Source organism: Labrus mixtus, chromosome 3, assembly GCF_963584025.1.
Source record: "Labrus mixtus chromosome 3, fLabMix1.1, whole genome shotgun sequence".
Taxonomy (NCBI): Eukaryota; Metazoa; Chordata; class Actinopteri; order Labriformes; family Labridae; genus Labrus; species Labrus mixtus.
In genome coordinates this window covers 19,604,539-19,622,193 of record NC_083614.1, presented here as the reverse complement: position 1 = coordinate 19,622,193, position 17,655 = coordinate 19,604,539, and the positions used below count along the sequence as shown (strand labels likewise).

The 17,655-nt window shown below is 39.0% G+C and overlaps 2 protein-coding genes across 4 annotated transcripts; both read left to right on the top strand.

Moving 5' to 3' along the window:
* The first annotated feature begins 127 nt into the window (after nucleotides 1–127).
* Nucleotides 128–5,361, top strand: plaat1 (phospholipase A and acyltransferase 1). Of its 3 annotated transcripts, XM_061033630.1 has the most exons (6): nucleotides 280–354; nucleotides 1,159–1,208; nucleotides 1,339–1,405; nucleotides 1,515–1,653; nucleotides 4,055–4,323; nucleotides 5,179–5,361. In XM_061033630.1, the coding sequence occupies exons 4-6, from the start codon at nucleotides 1,515–1,517 to the stop codon at nucleotides 5,278–5,280; spliced, it is 510 nt and encodes a 169-aa protein (XP_060889613.1). In that variant the 5' UTR covers nucleotides 280–354; nucleotides 1,159–1,208; nucleotides 1,339–1,405; the 3' UTR covers nucleotides 5,281–5,361. The 3 variants fall into 3 exon arrangements, with proteins under 3 accessions (XP_060889612.1, XP_060889611.1, XP_060889613.1); XM_061033628.1 differs by lacking the exon at nucleotides 1,339–1,405 and having other exon boundaries at nucleotides 131–354; XM_061033629.1 differs by lacking the exons at nucleotides 1,159–1,208; nucleotides 1,339–1,405 and having other exon boundaries at nucleotides 128–354.
* A 1,801-nt stretch (nucleotides 5,362–7,162) lies between these two features.
* Nucleotides 7,163–17,507, top strand: mfn1b (mitofusin 1b). The gene is made up of 17 exons (XM_061033624.1): nucleotides 7,163–7,320; nucleotides 7,486–7,621; nucleotides 7,978–8,140; nucleotides 8,646–8,770; nucleotides 8,928–9,036; nucleotides 9,863–9,970; nucleotides 10,074–10,227; nucleotides 10,645–10,712; nucleotides 12,022–12,143; nucleotides 12,391–12,517; nucleotides 13,301–13,405; nucleotides 13,499–13,601; nucleotides 14,419–14,645; nucleotides 14,749–14,931; nucleotides 15,027–15,223; nucleotides 15,995–16,129; nucleotides 16,601–17,507. Exons 1-17 carry the CDS (start codon nucleotides 7,173–7,175, stop codon nucleotides 16,668–16,670), a joined length of 2,280 nt encoding a protein of 759 aa, XP_060889607.1. The 5' UTR covers nucleotides 7,163–7,172; the 3' UTR covers nucleotides 16,671–17,507.
* Nucleotides 17,508–17,655: the final 148 nt, after the last annotated feature.

Sequence of the window (17,655 nt, the reverse complement as noted above, 5' to 3'; positions counted from 1 at the left end):
AAGTCTTCTTTATGTGTTGTCTTTCCAAGCTCACAATACCTCTTATTCAGAGGAGCAGTGTGGCTGCCTGTGAATGGGACAATGCCTCTCTGTGGGTGTATAGTGCCCGTGTGACCTTAGCAACAGTGTGAAACTGTCATCACTCAGAGCAGCGACACTGAAATACCTCCACCAGGACCCCCAGCTACTGGTTTGGCTTTTGGAATATTTTACAACCTTTTTTTATCATCTCGAGAATTGGAAATCAATCTCTTGCTTTTTTTTTTTCGTTTCTAACTGGATTTTTCCACGGTTATGTGCGGATTTATGATGGAGAATTAAAATGGTGAGGAAGAAAAAGCTGCTGGTGTTCGAGTAAGTATCACTCTTATATGAATTAGCTCTATTGTGATGTGGGCCTCTGATGTCATTACACCAACACCAAATCATTATTTAAAAGAACTTTAGAGATGTCTAATGAATCTATAGTTTCATTTTATATATTATTTCTAGAAAGGGTTTGTGTATTAAGATACAGATGATGTTTATAGAGCATTATAACATATACGTTATGACACTAATCTTTATGGTTGAATAATTATATTATGTGTATGTTTTCATGTTAGTAGCATTTCAGTGACCCCCCTGATTAGGTCTTGGTGTTGTAGCTTTCTTTTTTCATCATGGCTTGTGCATCATATATAATTGATAAGATGGAATCACTAATTGCTCTCCTGGGCAGATATAGATTACATCCTGACCATGTGTTATTTTGATCAGAGCTACATTCTTAGCCTTCCTTTAATACACACAAAATAAACATTTTAATAATTTATATGTGTCATTAGATTATTCAAGGTCATGTATTTAAACATTTTTAAAGTTGAAACATTGGTTTATTTAACTATTTATGGATGTTTATTTTCTATTTGAAATAACCTGGGCTCAAACTATTTTTCTGTCAGCTTCCTCATTGTGTTGACGCTTTTGTAAGCAGCACAGGTGCTCGTGTGTATTGTCTGTGTGTGAGCTGGTGTGTATTGTCTGTCTGTGTGTGTATGGATTGCCTTTACATTGTACCATCCTATCCAGCATTCTCTATCACTGAGAATTAAGTCATTTCTGCTAAAAGTAGCTGTGTTGTTTGTTTTTTTCCTATCTGTTTTCTTTTCTTCTTAGAATTTGTGGAAGCATGATGTGGGATGGATAAGCAACAACAAACATCTACTGTAAGTTGACTGAAAGGTTGTTAGTAACATGACATTTAATATTGTGCCGGGTATTAATGACAGGATATTGTGGCTGTGTAATGTTGGAGTATCAATGACCCCCATGGTAATTTTAGGGGTACATTCACAGGTCACCTAAATGGTAAAACTGAAACCATTAAGACAATTCATCTGACAACTGAAACGTTAATAGAAAAGTAAGATTTGAATTGATTACAGTTTTGGAGTTGGATGTTTGTTGACTGTACAGTGGTAAAAAAAAATGAATAATGATGTTTTCGCATCTCTCTCTCGGCATGATTGCAGATGGCCTCTAATGACCCTGACCTTTCTGACCCCTCTGGTGACCCCCAGCCTGGTGACCTCATTGAGATCTTCAGACCAGCCTATCAGCACTGGGCTCTCTACCTGGGAGATGGTTACATAATCAACTTAACTCCTGTTGGTCAGTAAGAAACAGCTATTGACATCTAAAAATCGGCCAAGCAAAGCTTTACTACTATTACTACTATTACTAATAATAATAGTCATATTGATTATAAGTGTTATCTTAGACAACAGAGGTTTATTTTGACACACTTTGTCCTGATGATTCATTCAAACTAATGTGAGATGTATAATCAGATGCCTTTTTATTGAACAACTTATAATTATTAATTTATTTTATTTAAAGTTGATTTAACCAGGGAAAACCTCATTGAGATTAAGACCAATCTGACCAAGACAGGCAGCAACACATTTTATCAACGTTACAGACATTCAGTACGTCATGTAAAAATTTACAACACACAGGTCAACATATCCATGGTCACAGGCCAGACTTCCTCCATCTTCCTCCAACGCCTTCAGTCTTCTTTTTAAATGATTTAAAGAGACCGGCTCCCCTGACCCAAATCCTGCTGCAGCAGATTCCAACCTGCAGGAGCAGCATACCTGAAACTTAATGTCCCCGTTTCAAACACACTTTAGGAGCAGATAACAAGTTTTGAGACAGCGTTGCAGAGCCAAGACTGTAACTTCCAACATTTTTCACATAAATAAAATAACACATGTATGGGGGAAGCAGGTAAAGTGTTGCCTTATAAATCAAGATCAATGATGATGAGTTAGGGCGTTGAGATTTGTGAAGTACCGCGATGCTCCATGATACACAGTATCCAAAGTTTTAAGAAATTGAAAAGATGCATGCATAGAACATCACCGTAGTGGAGTACAATAAAATAAGTTTTGGGTTTTTTTTTCAGCCAAAAAAAAGTCATGACTTATCTCTGAAATAAAGACCCAGCTGCAAGTGTAACTTCTTTGTGAGCTGCAGAAGATAAAGCTTAAAAGACAGCAAATCCTCAATAAAGAATAAAAGATATTTATAAGAAGATACAAACTCAATCACGTCACCCTTAAACCTAATAATAGAAGGAAGATAGAGAGCCCGATGCTGTATAGGAGTGGAGCAATAAACAACAGTATCATCTGCATATAAAAATTAAAATTTGGATTAAGAACACTATGAACGGGGATGCTGGTGGCCAATGGTTGGTTTGGAGGATGTAGTCCTCCAAGCGGGCGGCCCGGGTTCGAGTCAGACCTGTGGCTCCTTTCTCGCATGTCATTCCACACTCTCTCTCTATCCCTAATTCCCGACTCTATCCACTGTCCTATCTCTCCAATACGGACACAAAATGCCCCCAAAAAAGAACACTTTGAACGATAATGTCAATACAAAGTGAAAATAACTGTAGTCCCAAGACTTATTATTGTAAGAAATGTATAGGTTATACCTGCAGCCTGCACACACTGTAACCTTTTTTCTTTAAAAAATTCCAAGCCAACAGCCAAATTGTTCAAACTGTCCAAGACTATGTAGTCTGTGTTTCATAATTACATTGTCAAAAGTATCGAAGGCCTGCGACAAGTCAATAAAAAGGGCTGCACAGTAATCCGTATTGTCCATGACTTAATGAAATCACTGCCTTTAAAGCTGCTGTGGTTGTACTTTGTTTTTCCTAAAACCTGACTATTGGATAAAATATTGTCGGACAATAAACATTTATTTGTAAGTTTGGAAATGGGCTTTAATAATTGTTTTAGCGTATTGATCCGACAATAGATAAGTACATATTTGGGAGCCATAGTGTTGCGAGTCTTTGTGCATCATATCTAGTGATTTTTTTTTTTTACGACTCAGCACATAAATAAGTGATGTGCGTGTGTTTGCTGACTTTTTCTGAAATGAAGTGTATCCCAGTCAAGACCAGAACCCCTTGCTTTAGGTTAAGCCACGTTGTGTTTTCATTCAGTTAACCTGGATATCAATAAGGTTGATTTTCTCCCAGTCAAAACTGAAGATATGAAAATGCTCCATATTTCGCTTGTTTGTTGTTGTTTACTCAGTGATTTGGAGAGTATGACTTTCACATGGAACATGCTATTAATTAAAAAATGAAACAGATTTAGATGGAAAATCTGAATATCAGTCTTCATATTTTAAGTATGATGGAGTCAAATTTCTGATTGAAAGTTCAATTTTGGGCTTGCGGCTGTTATTTCACATTAAATAGCATTATAAGATTTGATCTAAAACACTTTATACTTGGGTACTTTTTACTGAAGTAAATCTAGTTTCAAATTGTATATTCCCTTTTATTTGAAAGTAGTTCAGTTTTGATTTTTCAAAGGATGATGAAATACTTTGTTGTCTTTGGCTCAGATTCTGCATGTCTGTATGAACTGTTTGTTGTACATTTCCTCTTTATACATTTTCAACATGTTCACCCTAACCTGCAACATTCTAGGTCCCAGATCCTTAAGTATGTTTTCAAAACAACTTTTGTTTAACTCCTCCCCAGATGAGAGCCCGGCAGCCGCCATGTCCAGCGTGAAGTCCGTCTTTAGCCGGAAGGCGGTGGTGCGCATGCAGCTGCTGAAGGAGGTGGTGGGGAGTGACTCATACCGTGTCAACAACAAGTACGACCACAACCACACACCTCTACCCATCAGTGAGATCATCCAGCGATCGCAGGTCCTCATCGGCCAGGAGGTGTCCTATGACCTGCTGGGGAGCAACTGCGAGCACTTTGTTACCCTCCTGCGCTACGGGGAGGGGGTGTCCGAGCAGGTCTCTCATTGTTTGTTTTGTTTCTGTCTCATGTGTCGTCAGGGCAAAACACACTTTTTACTCAAAATACCACAGTGAGTGACCACAAATGTCACTACTGTCATTGTTGTGCTATAGAAGAATATGTTCTGAGCGGGATAAGACATTTAAACAAGACAAATTATTTACCACAGTGGTAAATTAAAGTAATCTTTAACATAAATAAATCTCACAATATTTAAATTCTAATTGCCTGTGTTAATTTTATTACTCTGTATGGTTTCAAACTATTTTTCTGATATGTCATTGTGTGGTTGCCTGGGAATAACGATTTGCATGATAATCAAAAGCTTATGATTGTTACTTTCTCTTTCTCTTTCAGTCGATCAATCTTTATTTGTATAGCGCCAATTCATAACAAAAGTTATCTCAAGACATTTTATGTTAAGAGCAGGTCCAAACCTCACTCTTTATTACTATAGCCGACATGAAATTATGAATCAAAATGTTAGGGACTCAGTTTTATTCTTCTTAACTTGGAGTGAGTTCTTACATTTTTTTCCATACCCATTATTATTTTTTTAAATCAAAATAAGCTTAACTGTAAGTATTTAGTTAACCAGTTAGCCTGGGTGGCTTGTTTCATATAGGAACAAGTTGGTAGATGTTTGAGATCCAGTACATGATAAATTGTCTTTACTGTGCTTTTTTTTTTATTTACGAGACTCATTGGCTAGTTGATACACTTTGTCCAACTCCTTTCATCGTCAACAGACAACCTAAATAATCTGCAAAAAAAAAATGCCCATTGTTCTAACATCTCCTGTTTCCTAATGGTCCTCAGTCCACCTCCTCTTCCTCTCCTTGTCTCCACAGGCTACACGGGCCATTGGGGCCATCAGTTTGGTGACGGCAGCAGCCAGCGCCTTCTCTGTCCTGGGACTGATCAACACACGATCCAGAAACAGGCCTTTCTGACAGCTGTATTTCCTCCCAACATTCATGCGGCTGTGAATTAAAATGCATAAAAACATCATTAAAATGTAAAGGAAATATAAATGACTTCATCATTTCTTTATAAGTAACTACCCTTGTTTAGTATGAACAACACTGATCAAGTCTGTTAGTTGGGTAAAATTATGGGGATCATGTGCTACTGCCATGAGTTAAATTATCTTGTACCACAAGATATTAACCTGTGGGAACAACATAATATATTTTTGTCAAGTTAATATCATGTGCGCACAATATATATATTTTTTTTACTTTTTGGGACTTCAGGGGCTACATAATAAACCTCATTCAGGTTCTGAAAGTAATAATTTTTCATCATGCTTGTGCAGCTCTAGAGAGAGAACAGATAAATATCGTTAAAGTATAAGAGAAGATTTTGCTTGAAGACTTGCTCCAAACTTTTTTGTATTCATATATATATATAGTATACAACCTGTCACCCACTGTGAACTGGGATTGACTTCAGTCCCGTTAAACCCTTTACAGGATAAACCAGAGAAGACAATTGATTGTTGGTGCTGTAACATGATTAGACCAGTGTACCAGTTTGGTGATGTGCTTTTGAAACTGGCATGAATGTGACACTCTTTTTCCTTAACTTTCTTTCTATGCACCTTTAGAATAGAATATACTTACTTTATTGATCCCAAACTGGGAAATTGTGGAAAAAAACTGGGAAATTGATTTGTTTTACATATGATTTGTATTGTCAGGATGTCCATGCAGTGAAGTTGCCTTGGGAGTATTATTCAGTTAACTGAACAGGACTCAGTAAGGTAAAGGGAACTCGCTCATTGATTGGCTGCAGCCCGCCAACCTTTACGTCATTTGTCTCCTCCCCCTGTCAAAAAGTGAATTTGTTAGCTACGTCAAGAAGCCGAGAGTTAATCCGAAAGAAGCAGGAAGTTTGATACATTAAGCTTCAATATAGAAATATACCCTAGTGATTGTTTTTTTTTTGTTTAGTCACAAACTGCATGTTATGCACATTTATACGTCAATTTATTTTAAACTAGAGTAAAAGCAAAAAATTTCATGATGAATTGCTACTAAGTAAGGGGTAATTTGACTTTCATTGGCTTCAAATATAAAATATAAAATTTGTCAAAATCAATAGCAACGATAAAATATGGTCTACTAAAAAAAAAAGTATGATTTGCATAATCAAAAACATGGGAAAGGTTTCATCATTTGAGTGTTACAGATAACCACGACGTGTATTTAAATTATACGCAAGTCAGCGGAATCAGAAACTGAAGATTTGCAACCACATTCAAATGTTTGACCTATGTTTCTGGCACAATGTCAAAACGCTGCAGCTCAGGTCAACACGGCTTTTATTGTGAAAGTTGTTCCGGAAGTGAGACTCTTATCTACAATAACCTTTCGGGTATTTTACCAACACTGGACACAAACAGAAGGTTAGCTAGTCTGACAGCAGGACATTATTTAACAGGGACGGATCCTCTGTTTTGTTGCTGCGGATCAAGATTGTTTTGTGTAATGACAAGAGGACATTGGCTGTTTTAGGAACGTGGTGAGTGACATAAAAGCAATAGTTACTTTTCTAACGCGTTGTCGTTCACAACATCAGCTAGCTAAATGTGTTAGCTTGTTTGGCAGCTGCATGCGTCCTCGTGTGTGAGATTTAAGAATCAAATCTAGTTAAAAAAAACAGCCTCCTGTGTGTTCCCTCACTATCACTACAGAGGTTTTACAGCCTATTATTACCACGAACCATCTAACCGCATCGGAGCAGTATAATATTAGTCCCTCGATGGTAACTATTCTGTTTGTCATTCTGATACACCTGGGCTTGACCCCTCTTGACCCCTCTTGACCCCAGATTGAACATCATGGCTTCAGCTCCTCCACTCACACGGTCAGACTCAGCTCGCGGGGAGTTCTCCCCCCTGAAGCATTTTGTTGTCGCCAAGAAGAAGATAAGTGATGTGTTTGAACAACTACTCAACTATGTGAAAGAGACCTCGGAGTTTGTAGAAGGTGAGATGCTTTGCTCTGTTTCAGTCTGCTCTTGGAGAAATAAATCGCAAGAGCTACAAAATGTCAAAAGAGAAGTGATTGGATTAACATGTTCTTCATTTGATCTGTCGCCTCTGTCTGGCTTTTGTGAAGTAAAGTGTGGTATTCCTCTCTGTGTCGGGACAGAAACCTGTGGGAACAAAGCTTTGGAGAACATAGCGAGTCAGGATCAGAAGTTGGAGATTCAGGCATATGCTGAGAAACTGGCTATAATCAAGGAGGTGCTGGCACGTAGACACATGAAAGTGGCCTTTTTTGGCAGGTAAATACATGAATACACTCTGATGGATCATACTTTCTATTTTTGAATAATAACTAACTAGTCCTTTTATTGACACAGTTAAATTAACCCATTTGAACCATGAAGTATACTTTTTATTCTAAGAAGATGTGTCAGAGAAAAACTGAGATTTTTGATTTTTTTGTTTTTTGAATCTGCTTACGTTGAAAGTATTTCTTGTTTTACCTGTGTAATTACAATATCGACTTTTCAGACTCCTGAGTAGCTTTACAGTTGATGTATTACGATGTGACACCTTTGGACTTTCCACATAAACATTTAGAGAATAATAAGCCAGTTATTCACATTCATCCAGTTGATGTCTTGTTTGTTTTTAGGACCAGTAATGGTAAAAGCACTGTGGTCAACGCCATGCTGAGGGACCGTGTGCTGCCTAGCGGGATTGGCCACACGACCAACTGCTTCCTGAGCGTGGAGGGCACCGATGAAGACAAAGCTTATCTCAAGACGGAGGGCTCCGAAGAGGAGAAGAGCATCAAGGTAAATGAGTATGTTGGCGCACAGTTTTACATGAACACATGATCCAAAATCTGTCCCATCTTCACTAACCAAGCCACCCTGTTGCTGTCGCCTTTTGAACACTTGTCATCCGATTAAACTGATGATAGAAGCTGGGATATCTGAGAAGTGCGGTCAGATTAGCAAGAATCTTGTTAATGGGGTTTAAAATGTTGTAAGTGCTGTACTTGAATGGGTGTCACAGATGAGCATACAAGCTGACAAGGTTAATCTCTCTAATCTTCTTTACTGATTGTTCTACAGGTTGTTTTATGTGCAGTAGTTGATTTTTCAAAATCAAATGTACAGTTTTTTATAAAAGATGACATTTCCAGTTTGTGATATATTCCTAAAAATGAATTAAAAAAAGGAAGGGTTATAAACAATTACAGTGTATAATTTCATGTGTTCATAACAGATGATCCACAAATTCACACATCAGTCATTTTTGATCTGTCGGCTGTATTTGTTTACATTGTGTCTGCAGACTGTGAACCAGCTGGCTCATGCACTCCACATGGATGAGAGTTTGGATGCGGGCTGTCTCGTCCGTGTGTTCTGGCCCAAGACCAAGTGTGCTCTGCTTCGAGATGACCTGGTGCTTGTAGACAGGTAACAGCATCAGTTCATCACATTTCAGAATTCCTATCATTATCAATTTGACCGATACTAGGACGTAAATAAGTGAGGACTTTGACAGAGTCAGCCAGCGTTGTGAAAAAGAATCTTATCGAGGTGGACGTTGTGTTTGACTACTTCCTCTCCCTAGCCCGGGGACAGATGTCACAACACAGCTGGACAGTTGGATTGACAAGTTTTGCCTGGATGCTGACGTCTTTGTGCTGGTGGCCAACTCTGAATCTACACTCATGAACACGGTAATGCCTCTGGTTGATATCCTGTGGAAATTAGACTTTATGTTTGGCAATTGTTGTCATTCTGTGTCAGGAATTAACTGAATGAAGTGAATAAACCTGCACTTTCACTTTCACTTTACATATGAAGAAGTGTTTGCAGTATTTAGCATCATGTTTTAACCACAAACTTACACGTATTGTCTTACAGAGAAAATGAAAAAGTGAAAGTTGTCTTAATATTTGGTTTTGTGTATATATTATTCCCCATTTTTGAATCTGTTGCATAATAGTATGCATTGTTACTCTTATTATTTATCTATCCATATTTCCTTATCTCTGCACAGTCTTTCAGAGTTCAAGTTGTGTCGGCCACTCCTGTGTACTGAAAAGATCAGTGCTGATGTTTTTTTTTTTTAATGCTGAGCTGATAACAGAGTGGAGAGTGTGGCTGCCTGTGTTGGTATCCAGCCAACGAGGCCTCACACTTGATTCCCTAAGCTCAGGTATTCGTGCAATGTAAAGCTGGACATCATGTTAATCATGGCGTTGATTAACCCGGCAGCAGCTCTTAAAGGGAAAGAAACACACATTTCCCAATGAGCTATTCAATGGAATGAATCCAGTCATGATGTTGATAATGTATGATGGTAGAGTTGAATGTTGCAGTGAGAGTCTGGAATCTGGCTGGTTGTGCAACCAATAAATCTCCATCCATCTTTGTTTTGTTTTTCTCCCATGTTACCTCATTTACTTGTTTTTTTTCATGGTAAAGTTGAATAAAACAGAAACAATATGATTAGCTTCAACATCACTCTTACTAATCTCTCTTCAACCTTCCGTCTTCTAGGAAAAACACTTTTTCCACAAAGTAAATGAACGCCTGTCAAAGCCCAACATCTTCATCCTCAACAACCGCTGGGACGCCTCAGCAAACGAGCCAGAGTACATGGAGGATGTGAGTCAACCATCTGCTTGTTTTGTGTGACAAATAATAAAAGTTCGGTACAGAATGCGATGATTATTTTTTATTTGTTTTGTTTAACAAATTTCCACTTCAGGTGAGGAAGCAGCACACAGACCGCTGTGTGGACTTCCTGGTTGAAGAGCTGAAGGTTGTGGATCGTGACCAGGCTCCAAACCGCATCTTCTTTGTCTCTGCCAAAGAGGTGCTCAACTCTCGTATGCAGCGGGCGCAGGGCATGCCTGAAACAGGTGAGGCTTCAGAATATAGCCCTGCTGTTGTTGCAGTTGATAGAAAATCTTTTTTTTTTTTTTTTTTTTTGTTTAACAAAATTGTATTATTAGATTGTATAAGCTTTACATGGTACTTAACAGAGTTGCTTACGTACATGACTTTTTTATTGTTGTTGAGTTGCATTTTTTTTATTAAACACTTATAAGGGACAAAGGTTAGATTATTTTCATAATCTTATTTTATCTTGTGTTATTTTAAACAAAAGACTTCACCACATTAGTGATGCAAATGACAACAATGAAAACCATGATAACAGTAAACAATAATATTTGAACTGAAATATAAAGGCTTATTGAGGATACATGCAGATGGCTGCTGTGCAGTAACTGCCAATATTTTTCATTTTACATACATATGATCATTTCATCCAACAGGTGGCGCTCTGGCTGAGGGCTTCCACGAGAGACTGAAGGAGTTCCAGAACTTTGAGAGGAGGTTTGAGGTGCGTGTGTGCATGTGTGTGTGCATGTGTGTGTGCGTGTGTGCGTGTGTGTGCATGTGTGTGTGCGTGTGTGCATGTGTGTGTGTATGTGTGTGTGTGTGTGTGTGTGCGTGCGTGCGTGTGTGCGTGCCCTCTTCATATCTTCCGGTAATTTTAATCCCACTCTTCAAAGAAAATCTGAATAGTGAGAGACAGAACTTGAACTTAATCTAGTATTTTTGGGCATATTTGTGAAAAGTAACAGACATCTCTGCTGCCGGAAATGCATCTCATCTGTTAGAATCTCTAAGTGTGGAACAGATATCGCGTCAAACAAGGACAGCGTCATCAGGGTGGCTGCTGGTTTGTGGAAATCTAAGCCAGTCTTTTTGACATTGGCTGTTGAGTTACTTGTGAAGAGAAGATCACATGTTATGAGAAGTGTGGCCTTTTTGTTGGCTTTTAATCGAACAGTGAACCCGAGCTTTACGCTTTGTGTAAAGGTAACACAAACTCAAAGGGTACTTGAGAAATACTGCTCTGAAAGAAAGGAGTCGCCTGGTGAATGTCTCGGCTTGTGTGTGTTCATGTTGGACAAAGGGTGAATGATGTTACTGCGCAGGAAAAGACTTCAAAATAAAGAAGCAACTGAAAGCTCTTCTTGTAAGCAGAGCAGTCGTCGAGGTGAAACCTAGCGTAGTGTTTGGGTTCTGCCGCAAACCGTGCAGCTTCGGGCTGTCGGGCGGCGGGGGCCTTCGAGACCATTCACTGTGCCTTTTCCATCAACCTGCGTCTTCATTGCTGAAGTCTAGATTCACTTAGGCGAGGGCATCCGTTTGTTTCTGTTCAGCTTAGATTTTGTTCTGTCATTGTCACCATGTTGACTTTTCTTTGTGTTTCTGTGTTGTTTGTTTTCATATGTTTTGATAATACCATTATTAGCATTTGTTTCATAATCGAAGATAAGATAATTCATCCCAAAATGACACATTATTCATCATTTTATATTTTCTTGATTGTCTACATTTGATGTTTTATTTCATTCATCCATTTAATTTTTTATTTCCTTAACAACACGTTACTGTGATTTTAACGACTTTTTTGTGGGCTGTGAGACGCAAGATACACACACACACTGCTGCTGCTGATTCCACACCTGTGTTTTCATGTTTTATCTTCTCTTAAGTTCACGTAGCAGGTGTGTGTGTATCTTGTCCTCTGTTGGTCTCTGGTCAGTGTGTGTGTGTGTGTGTGTTATGTGGGATCACACACCCTCTCCAGCAGCAGCCCCTATAGCTGTCACAGTAACTTGTGTGTTATGGCCTCGCAGGAGTGTATCTCGCAGTCAGCAGTGAAAACAAAGTTTGAGCAGCACACTATCAGGGCCAAGCTGATCACAGAAAAAGTCAAGAGCATCATGGACGCCATCAACATTGAGGCGGCAGAGAAGAGGTGAGTATCCAGATCCATTCCTCTGACTCAAACAATTGTTTCCTTTTCAATAAAGGTCTTACGGAGGTTATCGATAAAAGTGTTTGGAAAATACATTTGAAGTTTTCACACATGAATAATATCCTGTTAAAGCTAGAGGGATGTCTAAAGCACTATGTGTGTCTTGTCCTGCTTGTTTTCAATAAATCCTTCAGCTGCTAGTTTGTATGTTTTGACTTTACTTCATATTTGTCGGACGCGGCTTCAGAGTGGCAGCGCTGGAGGACAGAGAGTATCAGATGGATCGGCTGGAGTTTGTTAAGAATCAGCTTAACCTGCTGATTAATGATATCAAGAAGAAAATCAAGGCCATCAGTGAGGATGTCGAGTCAAAGGTGATGTACATATTACCTCGTGTTGGAAGAAAATCAAATGTACTTAAAGTATGTATCTTACCTGAGCTTTAGTCCTCCACAGCCCTGCTCTCTAACAACAATAGTTCTGGGTCAACGTTTGGGAGGATAAGAATACTTCACATTGAATGTGTAGACTACTTGATGAGACTCGTTACAATGCCAGAAATTGAAAGTAATGCTTTAGAGCTCAAGGTCAGTTCTTTAAATAGCCAAATGTCAAAGGTCATTAATTCATCATAAAGACGCGGACAAAAAACAAATCATCCTTTTGGAGACTGAAACTGCAAAAAGAGCATTTTGTCTGTTGGGATGGGTTTTTATTGTAAATTGAGTAATAAGATAATCAACTCAATGTCTCCAATTTAAATACCTTAAAGACACATCAGCTTCATGCAGCCTCTCACATTGGGCAAAACTTCAAAAACATATTGGTTTTAGCACGTAAACATAAACAGAGGTGCTCTTTGAAGTAGATTCTCATCAGAAAATCCAACATTAAAAAAATATGTTTTCTAGCCTTTTGTTTTATTCAATTAGTTTTATTTGATTATTATTGGTTTCTGTATATTGGTTGTAGTTGGTTTATTTACTGGGTAGGGGTGGAGGGGTATGGAGAAGAACAGTGTACTCTTGTACTCATTTCTTGATGTGGAAAAAAAAGAAAGAATCCAACAACTCCCAATTTATCCTTGAATTTAACTCAATCTGTTTCCGGCTCCCTGTGCTGTAACCGACTGGTAACTCAGGTTGTGTTTCATCCAGGTATCTTGCGCCATGGGAGAAGAGATCTGCCGCCTTCACGTAATCGTTGATGAGTTCCGTGCCGACTTCCACCCATCACCACATGTCCTCAAGATCTACAAGACTGTAAGCTAGTGCAGAGGTTTCATTTTTGTAATCTTCTCCTCCTCTTATTGTTGATTGTTTGTTCATTTTGTGAGCTCTGACTCCTGTTTGCAGGAACTGCTCTCTCATGTGGAGGAGGGGATGGGTAAGAACCTGGCTTTCCGCTGCTCTGACGCCATCAACGCTTCTGTCCAGTCCTCTCAAGGATTCATGATAGGTACTTACATTGGGAACGTAAATGCTCAAAAAATATTGTTTTAGTATCTAGAGCCATTTTGAACAGTCATTTGAGTGCAACCTGAAGCCCTTGTGTTAAGCCATCAGGTGTGAATAGTTCTGCTGAACCAGAACAACCTGCAGGTATGAAATGAGTTCATGTTGTAAATAAAGTGGTTAGTTGTAAAATAGTGCTTCTCTCTAAATGATGTGTTGGGTAGAAAAAGAAGATGGAATAATAGTACTGATGGAAAACTAAAAAAGTAACTTTGATATTATGTTGACATTTTGCTTAAATCCTATTTTCATTGAAAATGACTTCCAGACAGATTTCCAGTTAGCCATTGTACTTTGCTCTACATAGCATGTGTTGATAAACTGAGAACAAACCTTTTGGACACCCAGGCTATGGTCTGCAACACCCAGCACGCTGCTATATTTACCCACCTCGCTGAATGCCATCATCCCATGTCCTGTTTAGCGACAGAGGCATCATTCTGTCACGTTGACGTTGGCAGGGTGTTAATGTGCCCCCTAATGCAAAGGACTCAGGTGCTGTTATGAAATTGTGATGTGATTATTTTTTTTCTGTTCTCCCTGAGGACAAATGAGACAAAGCTGACTACACTGACAATCAGTCGATGGTGTTTCTAGTGCTTTGTGTTGTTCTTTTCTGACCCCCCCCCCCCCCGGGTGGCCATATTATAATTAACAGCAAAACTCACAAACAGTGCTTGTTCAGAATACAATTTTAACTTCGTATAATATAGAAAACCCCTGTTGATTTCTTCCTTTTCCCCATAATCCTCACTCTCCAGAGAGCATGCTCCCTCTGCTCCCCTCTACGGTCCAGAACCAAGTCAGCATGCTGGTGCCCAACAGGAAGTTTGACCTGAGCTATGACCTTAACTGCGCCACACTGTGCAGTGACTTCCAGGAGAACATAGAGTTTCAGTTTTCTTTGGGCTGGACATCAGTGGTCCACCGCTTTTTGGGATCTGTCAACGCACAGAGAGCGCTCAAATTGGTGGACCAGAACTTCCAGGTACAAGCTGGAAAGATTTACGTTGTGATATTAAACATTCATGTCGGTTGTTAATCCACTGTGGTGAGTCAGATTTCTAAACGTTACTGTCCTCTCGACACAGACCTCTCGACCAGCACTGCCCCTGGCTTCTACACCATCTTCGGGGCCCCCCTCTACTATATCCCAACCCACCAACAACGAGACAGCCCTCATGACCCAGGAGGACCTGATGGTAGCCATGGCAACCAATGTAGCATCTCTAACTTCCCGCACTTCAATGAGCGTCATCATCGTAGGGGGAGTGGTAGGTTGTTTTCAAGTCTAGTCAGACATGTCAGCTTCTAGGAAAAGTGTTTCAAAAAGTAATTTTTTTTTTTTTTTTTTTTTTTTCCTTTTAAGGTGTACAGAGCTGTCGGCTGGAGGCTGATTGCCCTCTCAGCCTCTATGTATGGCTTGCTGTACCTGTACGAGAGACTAACCTGGACCACTAAGGCGAAGGAACGCTCTCTGAAGCGCCAGTTTGTGGACTATGCAACAGAGAAGCTGCAACTCATCGTCAGTTTTACCAGTGCAAACTGTAGCCACCAGGTCCAACAGTAAGTCCGACTACAGGTCCATTTTGCCAGAACAAACCACTTCAGGCAGTATGTAAAAACTACACACTGTGTGACATTACAGGGATTGTTGTTATGGTTGAATTTAAGAGGATTTCTTCAGGCTGCATTTTGTTTGTCATTGCAGAATGCAAAAGTTAAGGAAAATATTATTTAATGTCATTTGATTATCATCTGTATTTATGATATGAAGTTATATTATTATTAATCATATTTAATTTTATACACTTTTTTTTTTTTAATCCAGAGGGAAATTATGACTTTTGCTGTAATCCTGAGACATACTTCACACACATTGGTCTAGAAGCACAAACGGGGCCTACACATGAACGGAGAGATGTCAGAGTGAGGGGGTTGCACAGGCGCCACCGAGCAGTTAGGGGTTAAGGGCCTCGGAGTAAACTAAAATCCTGAACGTCTTTGATTTGCTTTAATTAAAAACACAAGTAGAAAATGTGAAATTTAAGAATGAATCGTAACAATATAGAAATTTATAACATCAGGTGCATTAAAGGGTACTTTTTACCTTTCACATATTCAGTGTAAAGATGTTTATACTGACATCAAAATCCTAATTTTATCCCCACACATCTATTCCTGGTAGTGTTTAACCTATTGACAAAGCCTGACTCCTCATTATCTTTTTTATTGTACACACTCGGATCCTTACAAAGTCCTGCCCCACCCAACCTTCCCCTTTGTACCATAGCTAAATAAATAAGCGCCACAACGCTGTGCCCTCTGTGTTGCCAGGGAGATGGCTACGACCTTTGCTCGGCTATGTCAGCAGGTGGACCAGACACAGAAAGAGCTGGAGGCAGAAATCCGCCAACTGACAGCCAAGATAGACCAGCTGGAGACGGTCCAGAGCCAATCCAAGTGCTTGCGGTCAGTCCAGCTACTTCTCTTATTGTGTGTGTGATGAAGCAATGAAGCAATGTTTGGGAGGAAGAGCACTGTGTGGGAATTTTGGAAATATCTAGTCTGGGGAAATGATTTAGATGATGAAATGATACATCAGAAACAGCAAACTTTAAGACCAATTGGCAATAATAATCAAAATAATATTTGCTCAGATTTGCAACATGATTTTCAATTTCCTGTTCCTTTTAAGGTTTGATAACATTTTTTTAATCTCTTTTGTGCAAAAATATTGGCTATTAGTCCTACTTGTGGCTGCACTCCACTTGGTAGTTTTTTAATAAAACTTATTGATTAAGTCTGCTTGACTTGTCAAAATGATTCAACATTAATTTCTCAGCTTCATTTAATGAACCTAATTATGATACCCAAATATCAAATGTTTACTAGTTAGACCTGGTTTTAGTCTGAGGTGTGTTTTTTTTCCCCCCTCTGCAGACATAAAGCTACAGAGCTAGAGAGACAGTTGGAGGCATTTACAAACCAGTACCTGCAGCCTCAGCAGTGAGCTGCTCCTCTTCATCGCTCCACAGTTTGGTTCTCTTTGAGCCAATCATTCTTCCGTCAGGCGACACCCGGCCTCCTCATCATCTGAACTACACCAGAGTTTCTGTGTGGACATTAATGCTGTAAAGACAGAGGGATTTGTGGATTGATCTATCATCCTTATACAGAAATCAATATTTTGATAATCAACAACAAGGAAAGTCATTTTTCCTGCAAGAAATACCAAACTTCTGTTACTTCTCAAATGAGAGGATTTTGGACCTATTGTGTTATTTGTAAAAAAAAAAAAATAATCAATTTTATTTTGTTGTTTTTCTTTGATTTGTTTTTTTGTCACACCATTACACCAATTTAAATACATTTTTGGTAACTAAATGGCCACATGTTGTTAATTTAGACGTTTTATAGACCAATCAATGACAATTTGCGAGTGAATCAACAATGGGAATATTCAGTTACTCTCCCTCGCGGAAACAACAGTATTTTTCTCTCCTTCCCGCCTCAGCCAGCCAAGTGTTTGGAAAATAAATAATTGAAGAAATTGTAAAACAAAACTGCCTGAGAATTGAAGAAAGTTGGGCTCACTCTGTACAGATGCACTGTGAGGTGGCGTTTATGATCTCTAGGTGTGAAAGCTGCCGCTCAGGTGCTATATTTTGACACTAATGTGCTTCTAACTGTGAATATGCCTTTTTTTTGACAAACTTGTGGAGCAAATGAAGTTTGTATGTGTGTAAGATTGGAACTCTTATCTGTCCAGCCACATGATCTGCTGTATGTAAGCAACAGAAGTCATATATATTTAATAATAAATGAGAAGCCGTTTGTTTTTCTGGTCTATACTGTGTGGACTAGTCTAGTTCATTGAGTGAAATCATTTGAGTAGGAAGGAAAAGCATGTCTTTAATATACTGTAGATTCTGTAACAATCAAAACTTTACAAATCAAAGGCTTTGGAATTCCTTATATTTTATAAAATCCTGTTT

Coding starts and splice junctions, on each gene's coding strand:
- plaat1 (XM_061033628.1), top strand. CDS start 1,182: ATGGATAAGCAACAACAAACATCTACT. Junction 1,654..4,054: donor AATCAACTTAACTCCTGTTG/GTCAGTAAGAAA, acceptor ACTCCTCCCCAG/ATGAGAGCCCGGCAGCCGCC. Junction 4,324..5,178: donor GGGAGGGGGTGTCCGAGCAG/GTCTCTCATTGT, acceptor TTGTCTCCACAG/GCTACACGGGCCATTGGGGC.
- mfn1b (XM_061033624.1), top strand. CDS start 7,173: ATGGCTTCAGCTCCTCCACTCACACGGTCAGACTCAGCTCGCGGGGAG. Junction 12,518..13,300: donor GTGAGGATGTCGAGTCAAAG/GTGATGTACATA, acceptor TGTTTCATCCAG/GTATCTTGCGCCATGGGAGA. Junction 14,932..15,026: donor TCATCATCGTAGGGGGAGTG/GTAGGTTGTTTT, acceptor TTTCCTTTTAAG/GTGTACAGAGCTGTCGGCTG.